The sequence below is a fragment of the Ctenopharyngodon idella genome, chromosome 20 (assembly GCF_019924925.1).
Source record: "Ctenopharyngodon idella isolate HZGC_01 chromosome 20, HZGC01, whole genome shotgun sequence".
NCBI classification, from domain to species: Eukaryota; Metazoa; Chordata; class Actinopteri; order Cypriniformes; family Xenocyprididae; genus Ctenopharyngodon; species Ctenopharyngodon idella.
This window is the reverse complement of record NC_067239.1, coordinates 16,274,414-16,290,984: the sequence shown is the minus strand read 5'-3', so window position 1 is coordinate 16,290,984 and position 16,571 is coordinate 16,274,414. Positions and strand designations below refer to the sequence as shown.

At 36.7% G+C, this 16,571-nt stretch overlaps 2 protein-coding genes across 3 annotated transcripts in view; one reads left to right on the top strand and one right to left on the bottom strand.

The window, feature by feature from the left end:
- sh3rf1 (SH3 domain containing ring finger 1) overlaps window positions 1–16,571 on the bottom strand; it is a 76,947-nt gene that overhangs the window by 11,914 nt on the left and 48,462 nt on the right. Inside the window, exons 6-12 of one of the 2 annotated variants that reach the window (XR_007926793.1) lie at window positions 14,272–14,382; window positions 12,780–12,910; window positions 11,957–12,127; window positions 11,019–11,302; window positions 9,953–10,281; window positions 7,525–7,883; window positions 6,018–7,442 (exon numbers count right to left, since the gene is read on the bottom strand). Coding sequence is in view for 1 of the 2 variants with exons in the window: in XM_051874829.1 (XP_051730789.1) it covers window positions 7,274–7,442; window positions 7,525–7,883; window positions 9,953–10,281; window positions 11,019–11,302; window positions 11,957–12,127; window positions 12,780–12,910; window positions 14,272–14,382 (1,554 nt within the window). In the remaining variant the exon portion in view is untranslated. Of the gene's footprint in view, window positions 1–5,802; window positions 7,443–7,524; window positions 7,884–9,952; window positions 10,282–11,018; window positions 11,303–11,956; window positions 12,128–12,779; window positions 12,911–14,271; window positions 14,383–16,571 lie in introns of those variants that run through there. The other variant, XM_051874829.1, reaches the window with a different exon arrangement.
- LOC127502187 (polymeric immunoglobulin receptor-like) lies at window positions 2,776–5,122 on the top strand. The gene is made up of 3 exons (XM_051874836.1): window positions 2,776–3,238; window positions 3,921–4,229; window positions 4,478–5,122. Exons 1-3 carry the CDS (start codon window positions 3,190–3,192, stop codon window positions 4,825–4,827), a joined length of 708 nt encoding a protein of 235 aa, XP_051730796.1. The 5' UTR covers window positions 2,776–3,189; the 3' UTR covers window positions 4,828–5,122.

Here is a 16,571-nt window from a genome sequence, read left to right as displayed (position 1 = left end):
AGTTGTTGAATGTGCATGTTATTGGCCTTTAATAGTTCTTGAAGGAACAAATTTGCCACAGTTAAGGTACAAACGGGCTTGTCACTGGGGTGGTACCTTAGGGGACAGGATTTGTACCTTTGATGAAGGTACAATATTGTACCAGCAAGTTTCAACAAACAAAAGGTACATTTTTGTTGCCCATGGTACAAAAAATGTCCTTAAAGGTAGTACAAACTGGAATGGTACAAATTTGTTCCTTTATATTAAGGTACAATTTTGTCCCATTAAAACGTACTGCCCCAGTGACAAGCCGTTGTACCCCTAAAGGTACAAATTTTGCACATTTTTTCTGACAGTGTACTAAGAACTACTATATCATAATTAATGTGAATAATGCATAATTTATAATTAATTCTAGTGAAGATCATAGTAACCCACAAGTAACGACCCAAGTATTACTAAATCCTTCAAAAGGAACTGCTAATGATTTGGATTCTAAAGTGAACAGCATGATAACTTCCTAATGACTGAAATCATTGTAAGATTTTGAGTTTTTTTAAAGTTTTGGGTGATTCCATGATCTTCACTTTAGAATTAATTATAAATTATGCATTATTCACATTAATTATGAACCTGTGTATTGTACAAACCCGATTCCAAAAAAAGTTGGGACACTGTACAAATTGTGAATAAAAAAGGAATGCAATAATTTACAAAATTCATAAACTTATATTTTATTCACAATAGAATATAGATAACATATCAAATGTTGAAAGTGAGACATTTTGAAATGTCATGCCAAATATTGGCTCATTTTGGATTTCATGAGAGCTACACATTCCAAAAAAGTTGGGACAGGTAGCAATAAGAGGCCGGAAAAGTTAAATGTACATATAAGGAACAGCTGGAGGACAAATTTGCAACTTATTAGGTCAATTGGCAACATTATTGGGTATAAAAAGAGCCTCTCAGAGTGGCAGTGTCTCTCAGAAGTCAAGATGGGCAGAGGATCACCAATTCCCCCAATGCTGCGGCGAAAAATAGTGGAGCAATATCAGAAAGGAGTTTCTCAGAGAAAAATTACAAAGAGTTTGAAGTTATCATCATCTACAGTGCATAATATCATCCAAAGATTCAGAGAATCTGGAACAATCTCTGTGTGTAAGGGTCAAGGCCGGAAAACCATACTGGATGCCCGTGATCTTCGGGCCCTTAGACGGCACTGCATCACATACAGGAATGCTACTGTAATGGAAATCACAACATGGGCTCAGGAATACTTCCAGAAAACATTGTCGGTGAACACAATCCACCGTGCCATTCGCCGTTGCTGGCTAAAACTCTATAGGTCAAAAAAGAAGCCATATCTAAACATGATCCAGAAGCGCAGGCGTTTTCTCTGGGCCAAGGCTCATTTAAAATGGACTGTGGCAAAGTGGAAAACTGTTCTGTGGTCAGACGAATCAAAATTTGAAGTTCTTTTTGGAAAACCGGGACGCCATGTCATCCGGACTAAAGAGGACAAGGACAACCCAAGTTGTTATCAGCGCTCAGTTCAGAAGCCTGCATCTCTGATGGTATGGGGTTGCATGAGTGCGTGTGGCATGGGCAGCTTACACATCTGGAAAGGCACCATCAATGCTGAAAGGTATATCCAAGTTCTAGAACAACATATGTTCCCATCCAGACGTCGTCTCTTTCAGGGAAGACCTTGCATTTTCCAACATGACAATGCCAGACCACATACTGCATCAATTACAACATCATGGCTGCGTAGAAGAAGGATCCGGGTACTGAAATGGCCAGCCTGCAGTCCAGATCTTTCACCCATAGAAAACATTTGGCGCATCATAAAGAGGAAGATGCAACAAAGAAGACCTAAGACAGTTGAGCAACTAGAAGCCTGTATTAGACAAGAATGGGACAACATTCCTATTCCTAAACTTGAGCAACTTGTCTCCTCAGTTCCCAGACGTTTGCAGACTGTTATAAAAAGAAGAGGGGATGCCACACAGTGGTAAACATGGCCTTGTCCCAACTTTTTTGAGATGTGTTGATGCCATGAAATTTAAAATCAACTTATTTTTCCCTTAAAATGATACATTTTCTCAGTTTAAACATTTGATATGTCATCTATGTTGTATTCTGAATAAAATATTGAAATTTGAAACTTCCACATCATTGCATTCCTTTTTTATTCACAATTAGTACAGTGTCCCAACTTTTTTGGAATCGGGTTTGTAGTTCTTATAGTCCTCTGGGAGGTATAAAAATAATAGTTATTGATAGCTAATAGTGAACTACCTCATTCAACTGAACATTAATACCTACCAATTCGTTAATCAGTTTATTGCTTTACTCATTTGTTCCTGTGTAATTATTCATTAATGATGGAACAGTATTCTAAAGTGTTACCAACTAATTATAATAAGAGGAATTATAACGGGGTGATACAACTTTATTGTGTGGGCATGTGCGTGATCGATATTAATAGTAAGGAAGCAACTGAGTGTATTTGTGTATGTGAGGGTGTCTGTGGTTTCATGTGCAAAATGACTGCTGTAGATGTGAGATACACAAGAGCTACTGATCATGTGCTCTTCTGTTTTCTTGTGCATGTAGCTTCACTCAAGTTTTTTACACAACAAATACACATTGCATAGATGAGCTCATAAAACAGCATATAATGAATAAACTACAGGGCAAAACAGAAGCATTTTCATGAGTTCCTGGAGAAATAATTGTGGTCATCTGTGTGTCCTCGATGAGTGAGCATCTGTGTCATCTTCAGAGCTTCTCTTCATGTTTCTTCTGAAGGTTTGTGGCTTGTTTCAGTTCTGCTCTTTCCAGTCTCCAAACTCACTCAATTATTTCTGACACAAGGCCAACAATGACCTGTAAATAAACCTTACAGTATATAAACATACAGCGGTCTAAATTTTTAAAACTATATGTTTTTGATTTATGACTCATTTGATGCTTTATTTAAAGAATATTTGACCCGCACCACCAAGATAGTTCTGCTGTTTGATTATTTGAAAAGGCTGTGAATAAGAAAAGAAATGGAAGAACACAGAAATATGGAGATGTATCATGAAACAGGAAGTTAGAGTTTCTGAAAAGTAAGAGCTAACAGGAACTTAAAAAAAAAAAAAAAAGAAAGTCCACACAAAATAGAGTTGTGCCATTAGTGAGTGAGAAGCAGTCATGAAGGACCATTTATATCTTTTCCTCTTTATGATTCATTTTAGTACTGGTAAGTTAAGACTTTTGGTGTGAGATCAGTGTGAAGTGGTTGTAGTTATTTAAGATTTAAAAATGAAAACAGCTCTAAAAACAATTATAAAAAAATAATGCATCTTTTAAGAAAATTGAAAATTGTATTAGTTTTTCCAAAATAGGACTGTGTCTATTCACACCTGCAGAACGTTGAATTAATTTGTCAATTGCAGAGATGAAAACTGAAATGGTCTTTGAATTCCTAAAGGATGAAACAGATATTTTGGTTGTTTTATAATAAATCAGGAAGGCATCTTCTTCTTCTTTTTTTTTCTTTTTGTTGAATCAAAAAATTGTACTTGTGCATATATATATATATATATATATATATATATATATATATATAAACCTGAATCTGATGAGATTTGAGCAACATTGTCTTTCTATGTTCATTAAAAGTTCCTAAGGTTTGAATGAAGGCCCTCGCAACATTTTCTAAATCAATTTACATTAACATATTTTATATTGCATTAAACTACAAGTTTCTGACTGAAAATCCTTCAGAGATGAAGTTGATATTAAAATGCCATATGTCCAGTTCCTTCAAAGAACAGAATTACTCAAAATAAAGTATTGCTCATTAACAGAAACCTGAAGGGTCTTCTAAGCTTTTATATATTCTAGTAAAACCCACTTTTAATAAGCTCTATTGTTTTCAGGCTGTATTCTTTCAGATGAGAATCAGACAAAAGAAATATCAGGATACACAGGTGGTTCAGTGGTGCTGCCCTGCTCCTGTGCTGATCCTCAGTCTACAGCCAAGACATTCACATGGCAGTTTCATAGTGGAAAACAATGGATTGAAGTATTTGAGGATAAGAAGTACAGAGGCAGACTTGTGCTGTTTAATGAAAGTTCTCCACAAAATCTGTCTCTTCTCATTTCTGAACTCAGAAAGGAAGATCAAGGGTACTATAAGTGTATGACTGAACGACATTCTATTACATCCATTCTGTTAATAGTTAAGGGTAAGTGAATGCTTCTTCTAGAAATATGAATAGCTCTTGTTAGACATGATTGATAGTTCAGGAATAGACATTCAATTGTTTTTTTTTTTTTTTTTTTTACAAAATTATTATTCGGACAATAAAAAAGATAAACTAAGAATTTTGAATAACCAGTGACAGACTTTAAATTCACTGACCTTTGAGTTTCACTTGTGTGCTTACAGTGTGGGTCATTCATGGCTCTTTTCTTGTATAAATCTTTTTTTTAGGCTGTAATTTGGTTCAGAACACAAAGCCGAATGCGGTGACTGGATATGCAGGAGAGTCTGTGGTTCTGCCCTGCTCCTGCACTGAACTACTGGCTAAACCTGAACAGATACAATGGATGTATTTTGTAAAGAACACTTATTTGGAAATTTACCCAAATGAAAAGATTGAGAGCCACAAGAACAGAATCAAACTGTTAAATCAAACAACTCCAGGAAATCTCTCTCTACACATATCAGCACTGACCGCAGAGGACCAAGGAATCTATTATTGTTCTGTCTCGTCTCAAACAGTCTTCTACAGACTTCATGTTGAACATTTTCAACGGCTCTGTGCACGCACATTGCCATAACTAAATGACAGCTATCAACTTGCAAGACATTTTGTATACAATGTATGGACAGAAAAGATCGATTTTACCATATCAATTGGAGCCCGAGTCTGACAATGAAACGTCTGAAGTAGTCGATCAACCAGAAACTGATATTATTAGGACATTGGCTGTTTATTAGCACTTCTAAAGCATATATTAATGCTTCATTCTGCATGACCATATTCTTGATCCTCCATACCTAAACATTACCACTTACAGGAACTACCTTACTTACCATCAAATAAGCAATAATAAGGAGTTTATTGAGGCAAAACTCATAGTTAATAGTTGAATATGTATTCCCTAAAGTGTTGCCTATTTATATATCTGATGGTGCAGCTTTATTATGTGGGCATGTGTCTGATTGATATAAATTCTAAAGAAGCATCTTTGTGTGTGAGGAAGCTGTGGTTTCATGTGGAAAATGACACTTGCACAAATGTAAGAATCTGTAAAGATGAGCAATAATGATTGTGTGTATTCAGAAGAGAGTGAATTCTTCTGAAGTGTTTACACAGGATGTCTTCTGTATTTAGCTTCTATTTATTACACAACACTTACATCAATCTCTCATATAGATCTCAATCATACTTCATTCACAACAGTATTCCAAAACACGTTTTATAAAAGTTATTACTTTATTTTATACCCCTCACATCTAACACACACTTTGAGTTTAAATGAAATGTTAAGTGAATTTTGTTCTGTGACTAATATGCCATTTACTGACTTGCAATCTTGTGTGAATAAAATCTTGACTGAAATCAACTCTCTTATTAATGTATCAATTAATGTCTGAACATGCTTGATTCCAGCAGTGAAATGCTCCTGGTTTAATGTAATGATTCAAATAAAACCTTTTAACAGGCAGTTTGGTAAATCTCACTAACACAACAACTGAAGGCCATCTTGTTAATTGTAAAGGCATCAAGACAACAACAGAGGAGAGCAATCTCCAAAATGAACCGTTTTAAGGGGCATAAATCATAATACTAAAAAAAATCTATCAAAGATCAATTTTGTGCTTTCAAAATAATAATAATAATAATAACAACAACATTTCATCTACTATATGAAGCATAGAAATACACAAACCACCATTTTCAAGTATACAGAACATGAAATATTACATAAAATACTAAAGTACAGCAGACAACATCAGAACAGACCTGACTTGGAGAAACAAAAACCAATGTTTGTGAATTTGGTTAGACATTGTTTTTAGCTCACTCATGTGAAATCAAGCAGTTTGTAATGTAATGTAAAGGCTACTGCCAATGGCATAACTAATAATAAATGAAGATGATTTTCAGGAGCTCAAACAGGAGCAAATGGGTTGGTTGTGTATCCATGTATGGACCGATACAGCATTCGGAAGGAAACTAAAGCAGTTGTAAAAACCAGAGAGGGAACAAACACACAAACACATGTGCACAAAAGCATAAAGGCATTATCACTGTAAGATATCGGGGTGTGTGTGCTTTTACTACGGGTGATTGTTTCTGTTCTGTTCAATGACTTTTCTACTATCCAATTAGACCATAATGTCATTGCAAAGGATTATTAGTAATATTTCATTAAAATGTCTGAGGGTAATCTTGTTCTTTTTTAAAAACATACTATGCTATCCTTCATTCCCTCTTCAGTGTAGCTACTGTACAGCAAATCTTTACAAATGCCATTTCACCTTTTCGGTTTACACACACCACGACCAATCAGAACATGAGACTACAGGCTTGTCCTATGACTCAAAGAGCCAATTACATGCAGCTGAAGTAAATATGGATGTTCAAACCAACCTTTCTGAGTTCTTTATCAGGTATTGATTTTGTTTTATTTCAAGCAAATGACCATCAGTGACATTATTCAGGCTCTACAGGCATTTGACCAATCGGCTCACATAACAAAACTTCCCTCAAAAACTCAGTTCCTACAAAACAAAAATAAGTTAAATGTTTTTCAGATGAAAAAAAATCATATTGTTCTTGTCATGACTCAGATCAGCTTCGCTTTGCTTATATACAGTAAAGTGAGACAGTACAAGGCACACATTAAACGTCTTTGAAATGTTACATATGCATAAATTAACGAATCCTATCACAACTTCATCTACTGTGCTAGAAATAGGGTATCTATTGCGAACGGCTAAAACTCTCTCACTTTTGTGTGTTTCAAGAAAAGTATTTGATCTAATGCTGAACGACTAGGAACGGTCAAGGTGGTTTTGAGATTTTCGTAAGACTGTTGTCAAATCCATGCAACTGATGACCCTCATAGTTTGCAGACTCCAGCAGTCGGATCGCAGTCACAAGCAGCCCAGTCCTACTGATCATCAATCTGAACTATTAAGGCTGAAGTTCAGTGTTGTATTTTCAGTGATGGAGAATTTGATATCTAATTATTAGGTTCTTAGACACCATGTGCATTAGATACTGTCAACAAAGCTGCCAGGAAACAGGCCGGTTCGACCGTTTCTCTGTAGTGTTCCTTTAAACCAGCCGTCCTCTCGTTTTCTGTGTACAAATACAATATCTCCCTCCTTGAGTTCCAGCTCTGCTTCGCTTTGGGGAGGGTAAGACACCACCACACGGTACCTGGAGGAATAGTAAAAAATGATGTTTAGAACTTAAGCGATGTTCAAGATGTGTGAATGTTGATTTATGGGTGTTATTGTACCTTTCGCACACGATTGGTCGTCCGTCGTGCTGCATTGAGAGGAGGGAGGAGCATGGCTGACGTGGAGGCGGGGCGATCGGGGCGGTGTTGTCCTGGGAGCTGCTCCTGTGTGACGCTGCATCTGTGTTTGATGAAGATGAGGACACAGAGAGCTCAGAATCCATGGGACAGGCCACAGCACGACCGTTGTGTCCTACCGCCACTGATGCTGAGCTGGGCGGAGCCATTTCAGGTCCAACGGCCCCCTGGGGCATCTCCATGGAAATAGATTGCTCCGCTTCCAGTGTAGGGGAGGATGGGGGAGATGGGCGGAGCTTCTTTTTATTAGACAGCAGTTTCAGCAGGCCTTTCTTCTCTCTCTGAAATTACACATTTGGTTCACAAAGAGGTTGAGGGCAAACAGCCTTTTACGTCACAAACATGTAATAATCAGCAGATTCTTTGAAGATTTTCAATGAATGGAAATCATAAAACACATTAGAAATGTTTCCATCTAAGCTGTGGAGATAACTCATTAAAAACTTATAGAAATATCGCAATATCGCAAAAACAATTTGCGAATAAAACAGCGTTTCTATCCCATGTGGCAAATAAGATAACCATCAATTATGGACAACTTGGCACAAAACAGAAATGAAAATGGAAGTTGTATCCACTTTGGAAGCCACTGCGCTTATTTATTAAATGTAATAAAATATTTGCATGCAGACAAAACACTGAAAAAACTTCTGGGTCAATCATCTGAGTAAAATATTTAGTCGAATGAATTGCTGACGCATGATTTTTTTAGGAAGGTCTTTTAAGTCCTTCTACAGGAAATTAAGTATTCATCTCAAGTTCTTAATATGTAATTTAAGATTTTATTAATTTTGGTGTTTTCATCAAACAATTTTATGGGTAACACTTTACAATAAGGTTCATTAGTTAAACATTAGTTCATGTATTAACTAACATGAACTAACCATGAGCAATACATTTGTTACTGTATTTACTAATCTTTGTTAACATTAGTTCATGAAAATACAGTTGTTCATTGTTTATTCATGTTAGTTCACAGTGCATTAACTAATGTTAACAAGATTTTAATAATGTATTAATAAATGTTCAAATTAACATTAACAAAGATTATTAAATGCTGTATAAGTGCAGTTCATTATTAGCTCATGTTAACTAATGTAGTTAACTAATGTTAACTAATGAACCTTATTGTAAAGTGTTACCATTTTATGTCATAGCCTACAAATTAGCATAAAAATGAGACCAAGTGTGTTTTGACAAAGTGGATGGGAAACCAGTCAATTGCCATGACATAATCATACTAAATTTATTTTATTAGTTTTGTTCTTGTTTAAAAGATTGTCCCTCTCTTTAATTGTTCTAATCTACATTTTAATATCACTTTTCTATTTATTTATTTTTTTTACATTTTTATCTTCTAGTACTACACCTATCTAAAGCAAAAAGAAAAACATGTTTTGGAAAAAGAAGAGGTTTAAATGTTTGAACATTTTTGAGAAAAATGATTTTAACATGTAAATGAAGAATTCTGGTGCACTCTGACACGAAAATAAATGGAAAAAAATAACATTTGCTTCAAGTAAAAACAACAACAACAACAACAAAAAAAACATTTATTGACACTAGGGCTGGGCATTGACACAAATTTCACAATTGGATTTGATTTTGATTCAGAAACTTGTGATTTGATTTTGATTTGATTACTTTAGATTCAATATTGATTAACTGGGTACAGTATCAGGTACAGTACATGGTACAAATTTCCTCAAAGAAAAAAATCTCTCTCAACTAATGCTGTAAACTATACAGGAAACCACAGCTGGTACATCATTATAATATTAAAGGTTAAAATTAATCGATTTGTAAGCTTACATATACATGTAAAATATTGAAGCACATGTTAAGTACAAATACAATGAATATGCAATAGCCCATTTTTGATTCTTGTGAGGTTTATTGTGCTTGCAATTTCAACCCCACCACAACCCCTCCCACTCCCATGAAAAAAAAAAAAAAGATTCACATAACTGATATATTTTGATCCAAAAAGGTGAATTTTGCTCGAAAAGCGACTAGCTTGCAGGTATGTTTTATAAAAGTGAACTATGAAGATCTAAGAGTCAGCTACACTGTACATGTAAGAGTAGTGAGAAATCTCCCAGAACACTGAGCCAAAGAACACTCAGGGTTGTGTCCTCTGGGTTTGCAACAGTCTGAATCATGAAGAAAATGATGATTTCAGCTCTATATCAGCAGGCTTAATCATCCAGCTCAGCAAATGAGGTGAAACTGAGAGAATTTCTAACTGCTAAATGCCCTAATTCAGCACATTAAAATAATACAGATGGGGGGCAAAAACAAAAGCCTGAGACCTACATTATTATTAAAAGCTTTAGTTCAGTGGTCTTACCTTGCAGTCTTTATCCAATCTACAAGCAACACCTTGGTTCGAGGCTGCACCCAGAGATTTTGTGCTGCCAGGGTTCATAGGAAGTGCTACCACAGACACAGGTCTCACGACATCACCGTCCAAAGAAGCAGCGCTAACATTAGGGGGGGTCAAGGAGGCGGCCGCACATCCCATAGCCACACCGACTCTGGCGGAGGAGGATCCTGGGCTGGAGCCGAGGACAGGTGAGGCCTGAAGAACCACAGCTGTGCTAGGAAGGTAGGCCACAGGATTGTGGGATTGGATGGGCGTCACAGCTGCCGTAGGTCGGTCCTGACTGTGACTCACAGCTGGTGGGGAAAAAGGTCGAATAAAAGAATGATTTATGATTGTAATTTTTTTGTAGTTTAAAACAGATGCCAAGTTTTTAGAAATATATTCTTTGTATTAATATTGGTTTTATATGATTTTGGAATATAGTGAAAATTTAGTGCATGTGAGTGTACACATAGTAAAATTTTTCCTAAAAAAATAATAAGATACGCCAAACTACTTAAGATTTTCTTTTCAAGAATTCATTTTTAATGAGGCTTTTCTCTTCATTATGGTATCAGGACATTTTTAATGCTTTATTTCCCCCCAAAATTTCGGTAACACTTTACAATGAGGTTTCATTAGTGAACATTAGTTAACTAATTTAGTTAATCTTAGTTCATGTTAATTTCAACATTTACTAATACATTAAAATCAAAAGTTGTATTTGTTAACATTAGCTAATGCACTGTGAACTAACATGAACAAACAATGAACAACTGTATTTTATTAACTAACACTAACAAAGATTAATAAACACTAACAAATGTATTGCTCATGGTAGTTCATGTTAGTTAATACACTGACTAATGTTAAAGAAAGAGACCTTATTGGAAAGTGTTACCAAAATATCAAAATTAATTTTAATTCAGAAATTAAAAACATGTTTGGAAACAACCATTTAATTATATTAGGTGCGCACAGGCCTGTTTTTGTACTAAAATTCTGAGTGATGTTTATCATTAGGTGTGTGTGTGCGTGCATGTATTTCTACCTGTCCTGACCGCACTGCGTGCCTGGTTAACAGTCATCTGTGATGTCACATGCATGAGCACTTTGGGGTGCTGACCAGTGGGTATATGTGCAGCTGTTACTACAGCAGCAGGCAGCGTGCAAGATGGGGTGGGATTTGGGCAGACTGGAAGGGGTTTGCTGGGGTCGACACTCCCCAGGGCAGCTCCAAGAGGAGCAGAGGAGGGGCTAACAATGGTGACGCCACGTCCAGCCTGGGAGCACAGGGTCAGGGGAACTTTTGGCTGACTGCTGCCAGAAACAGTCCTGCAGTAAAAGATAGAAGTGTGAGGTTCAAAACCCTCTACACTGATATTTCTTTATGCAGATCTTATCCTCTTTTGAACAGCAATGCATTTTACTGCAAATCAACAGAAACATCCATACGTTTATCATCCGACTGAACATTTAAAGGGCTCTGTCTAGTTATATTCTTTTTTGTGTCATAGGTCTGATTAGGAAAAACAAAATTTAATAGGAGTTAATATAGAAAAAAAAGTTGCTTGACTGTGAGAAGTCATTTTGAAGACTTCTGTACATTGTTGGAATGACTGTAAATGGCTCATCACATTGAATGTTTTCAGGTGATGTGTTTTCATGTAACAAGTAAATGATAATGTATGTAATTCTCATGTGTGCCACAAGGGAGTGCTGAGTTTAAAGTAATGTCCCAGGTGAAAAAGAAGCTTTTTTGATAGCATTTGTAGCAAAATGTCAGTTACCAATTTTGACTTGTCCCACATTTTACAATTTTTTCAATCTGTAATATACATTATAATTAATGAATTGTCAACAAACCGTACCTTTTATTGCAGTGGCATGCACCACTGGAAAGCCAGAGGACAATCTAATCTTTCCTTAGCTTACAGAGCATATGAGTGATAACATGTACAAGTGTGTGTGTGTTTGTGTGTACCATACCTGTTGACAGGACTCATGTAGTTACCAGGGAACACTCCAATCTTGCCAGTGTGCATGGATGTTCCTTTAAACCAGCCGTCCTGACAACGCTCCAGCACCAGAAACATCTCTCCCTTCCTCAATTCCAACTCATCTTCCTTACGGGGCGTGTAGGGAAACATCGCCACATACCTGAGAGAGAATAATGTCCAATATTTAAATTGTTAATTAAAAAAAAAAAAAAAATCCTTATTTAATTTATTTTTAATAAATTAATTTTTTAAATTATTTTTCATTTATTAAAAAGTTGTATTTTTATTTAATTATTTATTTATTTATAAATTAAAAAATATTTTCAAGTTAATTTGCCTTACATGCAGTACTGCTGATCAAACAGGAGCTGGCGCTGTTTCCACATGGCTATCATACATCAGAACAGTCTAATCTCAATCTACATACTCTTAATTTCTAAGGACACCAAAAAGTCATGAAATCTTTAATAATTGCCTTGGTAATGGTAATGCCGTGAATAATAGGCATAAACATCACACAGGGCACTACAGGCGAATCCAACAGAAATCAGGTGCGTTAAGTTCTGTGTTTAGTTGATATGAAGACAAAAGGTGAAAGGTGAGGGATCAGGGCTCAGGTTAAGTCCCCAGAGACAAACCTACTCCCCTTAGAGATGACCTTTGACCCTTCACCTGTGTGTTCAGTCAAGCTCAGCTGGCATTAGGTAACAGCAGAGAGGTGAGTTAGAGTTGAAAGAACTCTCTCATACTCTTTCCAACAGTCTAAATTGAATTAAAGTTGCATATTTAAAGTGTGTGCATTTTCTACTCACACTGTAGGTCTCTGACGGCCACTCTGGTCACTCGCAGCAGGTGACGGCCTTTGACCAGCATTCAAGGCGGCAGCGCCCACAGCTGAGGACTGGGACTGAGGTGGAGGAGGAGGTGGAGGAGGAAGAGCATCCTGAAATAATCAAACACATCTGTTAATACTACAACGCCTACAAATTCATGTGTACCTACGAAACAATGCATTTAAAGTACATACATTTTGTTTTGAGCTACTTTAATTCTCATATCAACCCATATTCATTGTTATTTTGCTGATATATGCGCTGTGCATTCATATACATAACTCAGATGTATGTGTAGCAGGAAATTATGTCAGAGAGATCCCTGACAAGTTTGGACAACACCATAAAACCATAATCCCACTGACTGTGACTTTACAGCTTGTGTGCTGGTTGCTAACAAGCAGAGAGTTTGGCCGTGGCAGGTGTTGTGATTGGTGGATATCCAGCCTGGGCTACATGTCTGGCTGAAGACGGATAAATCGGTTCCATATGGACCAACGCACACATCTGCAAACAGACTTTATGAGCCCAGTGGCACCACTACGAAAACAACTCTCACACGTTAATGCTTGTTTTGTTGCTTTAAGTCACTTTTTTGTCAGTAAGATCTGTTCATTTTTAAGTTCTCCTACAATGGCTTTCCTCTACTAATGCTCTTGTCTAATTTGTTTTATTAATTCATTTGTCTTGTGTTATAATTGCTTAATGTGGATTTACTGCAATTAGAAAACAACCGTCTTGCTCTCTGGTGCTTTTAAATCCTGTATATGAGATAAGAGAGGCAACTGATGCACACTAAGGCCACCATTACAAAAACAATGCATTGAAAAGAAAAGGAAACAGTACCCACATAGCAATGCACACACATCAATCTCAGAGAGCCATTAGTGTCCACCCTGAGGCCAACACAACTCCCTGAAATGGTGTGTGTGTTTGTGTTGAGAGAGATGAAGGGCTATCAGATGGCAAACTGCCCTCGTTTAGCGTTTGTGTGTGTGTGTGTGTGTGTGTGTGTGTGTGTGTGTGTGTGTGTGTGCAAATATATATAAGAATGAGAGAGAGATTATATTTGCCTCGTTTATGTGAGTGTGTTTGCGTTTTGATTAACTATAGTTCAAAAGTTTAGGGTCAGTTCAATTTTTTTTTTTAAAGGACACATTGCTCAAAAATGACAGTAAAGACAAAAGATTTAATAATTTGAATTTTGATTTTAAACCTGACAAGAAGGAGCTTAACGATTCTGTTAATTCACCAGTTATTGGTCAAAACAGAAAATCTCGAAATGGCAAATATCGGGCACTTATTTGGCCTGGCTTATTTATCAAGTAGTGCTGAGTAATAATAGGGTTGCATGTGAATACTGATGTACAGACAGAGTCACTTTATATATACACAGGTCAGAAGAATGTGATATGAATAATGGATAGGATGATGAAGATTTTTGACATACTAAGTCAATTTAAGGACTCACCACTGGAATAGAAGCATAGCTGGTTTCTGGGGGAAATGTGAAAACTGTCGCCGTGGTGACAGGACTGCTAGGTGGAGGAGTAACAATGAGTCCTGTTGTGCAAATGTGAACCTAAGAGAAGACAAATAAGAAGAAATGACAAGTTAATCAACCTTTCCTGAGCCATTCACACTCCTGTATTATCAAGCAAGTGGAAGCATGTTATGAGACACTGAAATTCTGCTTAAGGGATGACACAGAAAGGCATAGAAGTGAGAGAAATTTGGGCAGATAGCCAACACATGTATGTGCACCTGATGGCTGTTGTTTAGACAAAAACTTTAATACAACTTGACATATTCTGAGCTGCATGTCGGCCTGACTCTACATTTGTTGTTCATGCCTGAAATCAATCCACCTCAAGAACAACACTGATGGCCTAAAAATGTCATGACCAATCAGAACTTGCCTTTGGTGAACTTAAGCATGTGTCAAAATGACTTTTATTCTGATTGGTCAGCTGGGAGTGCATGAGTGAGCAAACTGATTCATGATTGGTTGACAGAGAGTATATGAAATATTTGTTACAAACGATTTCTATTTTTAAATAAATGTTCTTTTAAAGTTTTTATTCATCAAAACTAAAGCATCTTTTGAATGATTCAATAATAGGAGTGACTTATAAGAGTGAACAGTCAGAAAAACAAAGCTAGTCATTTTTGTAGAGCAGATGTTTTAAAAATTCATTATAAAATGTTATAATGATAAAAATCTACTCACTCATTTTTATTTTTTTTTTAATTCCCATAAATGAAAAGCAGTCTCTTCAAACAAGCTGATTCAGATTTCCCTCTACAATGATGTCACTGTAGGGAGAAGCCCCGTCCACAGCCGGTGACGATCTGTATCCATCAGAGTCACTGAGGACATTGTGGTTAAATTTCATTTTCGAAGGAAATGTCCTGAAGAAAAATTGGTCTTATACCAAAAAGTCTTATACGTTTGTGCCAATCATTTTGCGACAGACTGTTTCACCAACGAGGGTCTTTTCAATGCTGGATTTTCAAAAAGGTTGATTCTGAAAGATGGGTCAATTCCAATACCAATGCTTTGTGCACAAACTTCAGATCCAGACAAAGTAAGTATCACACGTCTTATGTTGTGAGTCCTCCCAAATTGTCCTTCTAAGAGATTGTTGACACTCTGTAGGCTAATGTTGCTAAAGCTACCATTGTCTCTGCCCGTTTTCACTGATGCTGGCCTCACATGCTATCAGAATTTTGTAAATATGAGTTTCCTAGTCAAATATAGGGCTGAACACCACTGACAGTTTCAGACATTTTCAGACAGTGTGTGAGATTGTACTGTTTTGTTGTTGCTGGTATGCCAGAGAATGAGTTCTTGAAGCTACACCCTCTTCTTGAAAGGGGGCCGGGGGCACCAGCTCATTTGCATTTAAAAGGACATAATAGGTCCCCTTTATAAGCTGACATGAGCTTCTATTTCTCCCTGCCTGTTGTCTATGGTCAGTGATCAATCACATGGCATGTTTCCATAACCAACAGCCCATAAAACAAAGATGGCACTCTTTAGGTTACATCCTTCCAAGGGGTCATGCGACACCTGAGCAACTGCCATTGAGTCTCTAGCTATTTTAGTTCTCCTTTATGACTAACAAGAGGTCATAAATCAGAAATAAAAAATTAAGTTTTATGCCCAGATCACAGGGCTTCATACAGAACCTACAGAAATAAACTTTCAGGATAAACCGAACCTCTGAGAGACACTACAAACAGGCGAGAATCAAACAGATTTGTAGGTTCAAAGGGATGTGGTGCAGAAATTTTCTGTGTTGTGACATATCTATATCAAGTCCTGAGCGAATTATGTGCTTTTTTTTTTTTGAGTGAAAACACCATGTGTGCTTCAGCAAATCAGATACAAGAGTCTTCAGACAGACAATATAAAATATTCACAAAAAAGAAAAAAATCTGCTCCTTGTTTCTAAAGTTATTTAGAGAGGAGCTCAAAATAGTCCTCATCAAAAAATAGACATGGACATAATTATGCAGAAATTCGCAATTTATTTTCAAATTCGATTTAATTTCCTGTTCTTTCCTTCTCTCTGTGCCTGAGGGAAATGCAACTCTTCTACATATTGTATGACTGTCCAGAGGTGGAATTTGTCATTAATGACATGGCTTTTTTCCTCCTCTCTTCACCTCAGGTCCAGATTTAGATCTGTACTTCGCACTTCATGACCTGAATGTTCCCAAGCCAATAGGCCTAAACTACAGGCTTCTCCACGTTAGTCTCTTCTA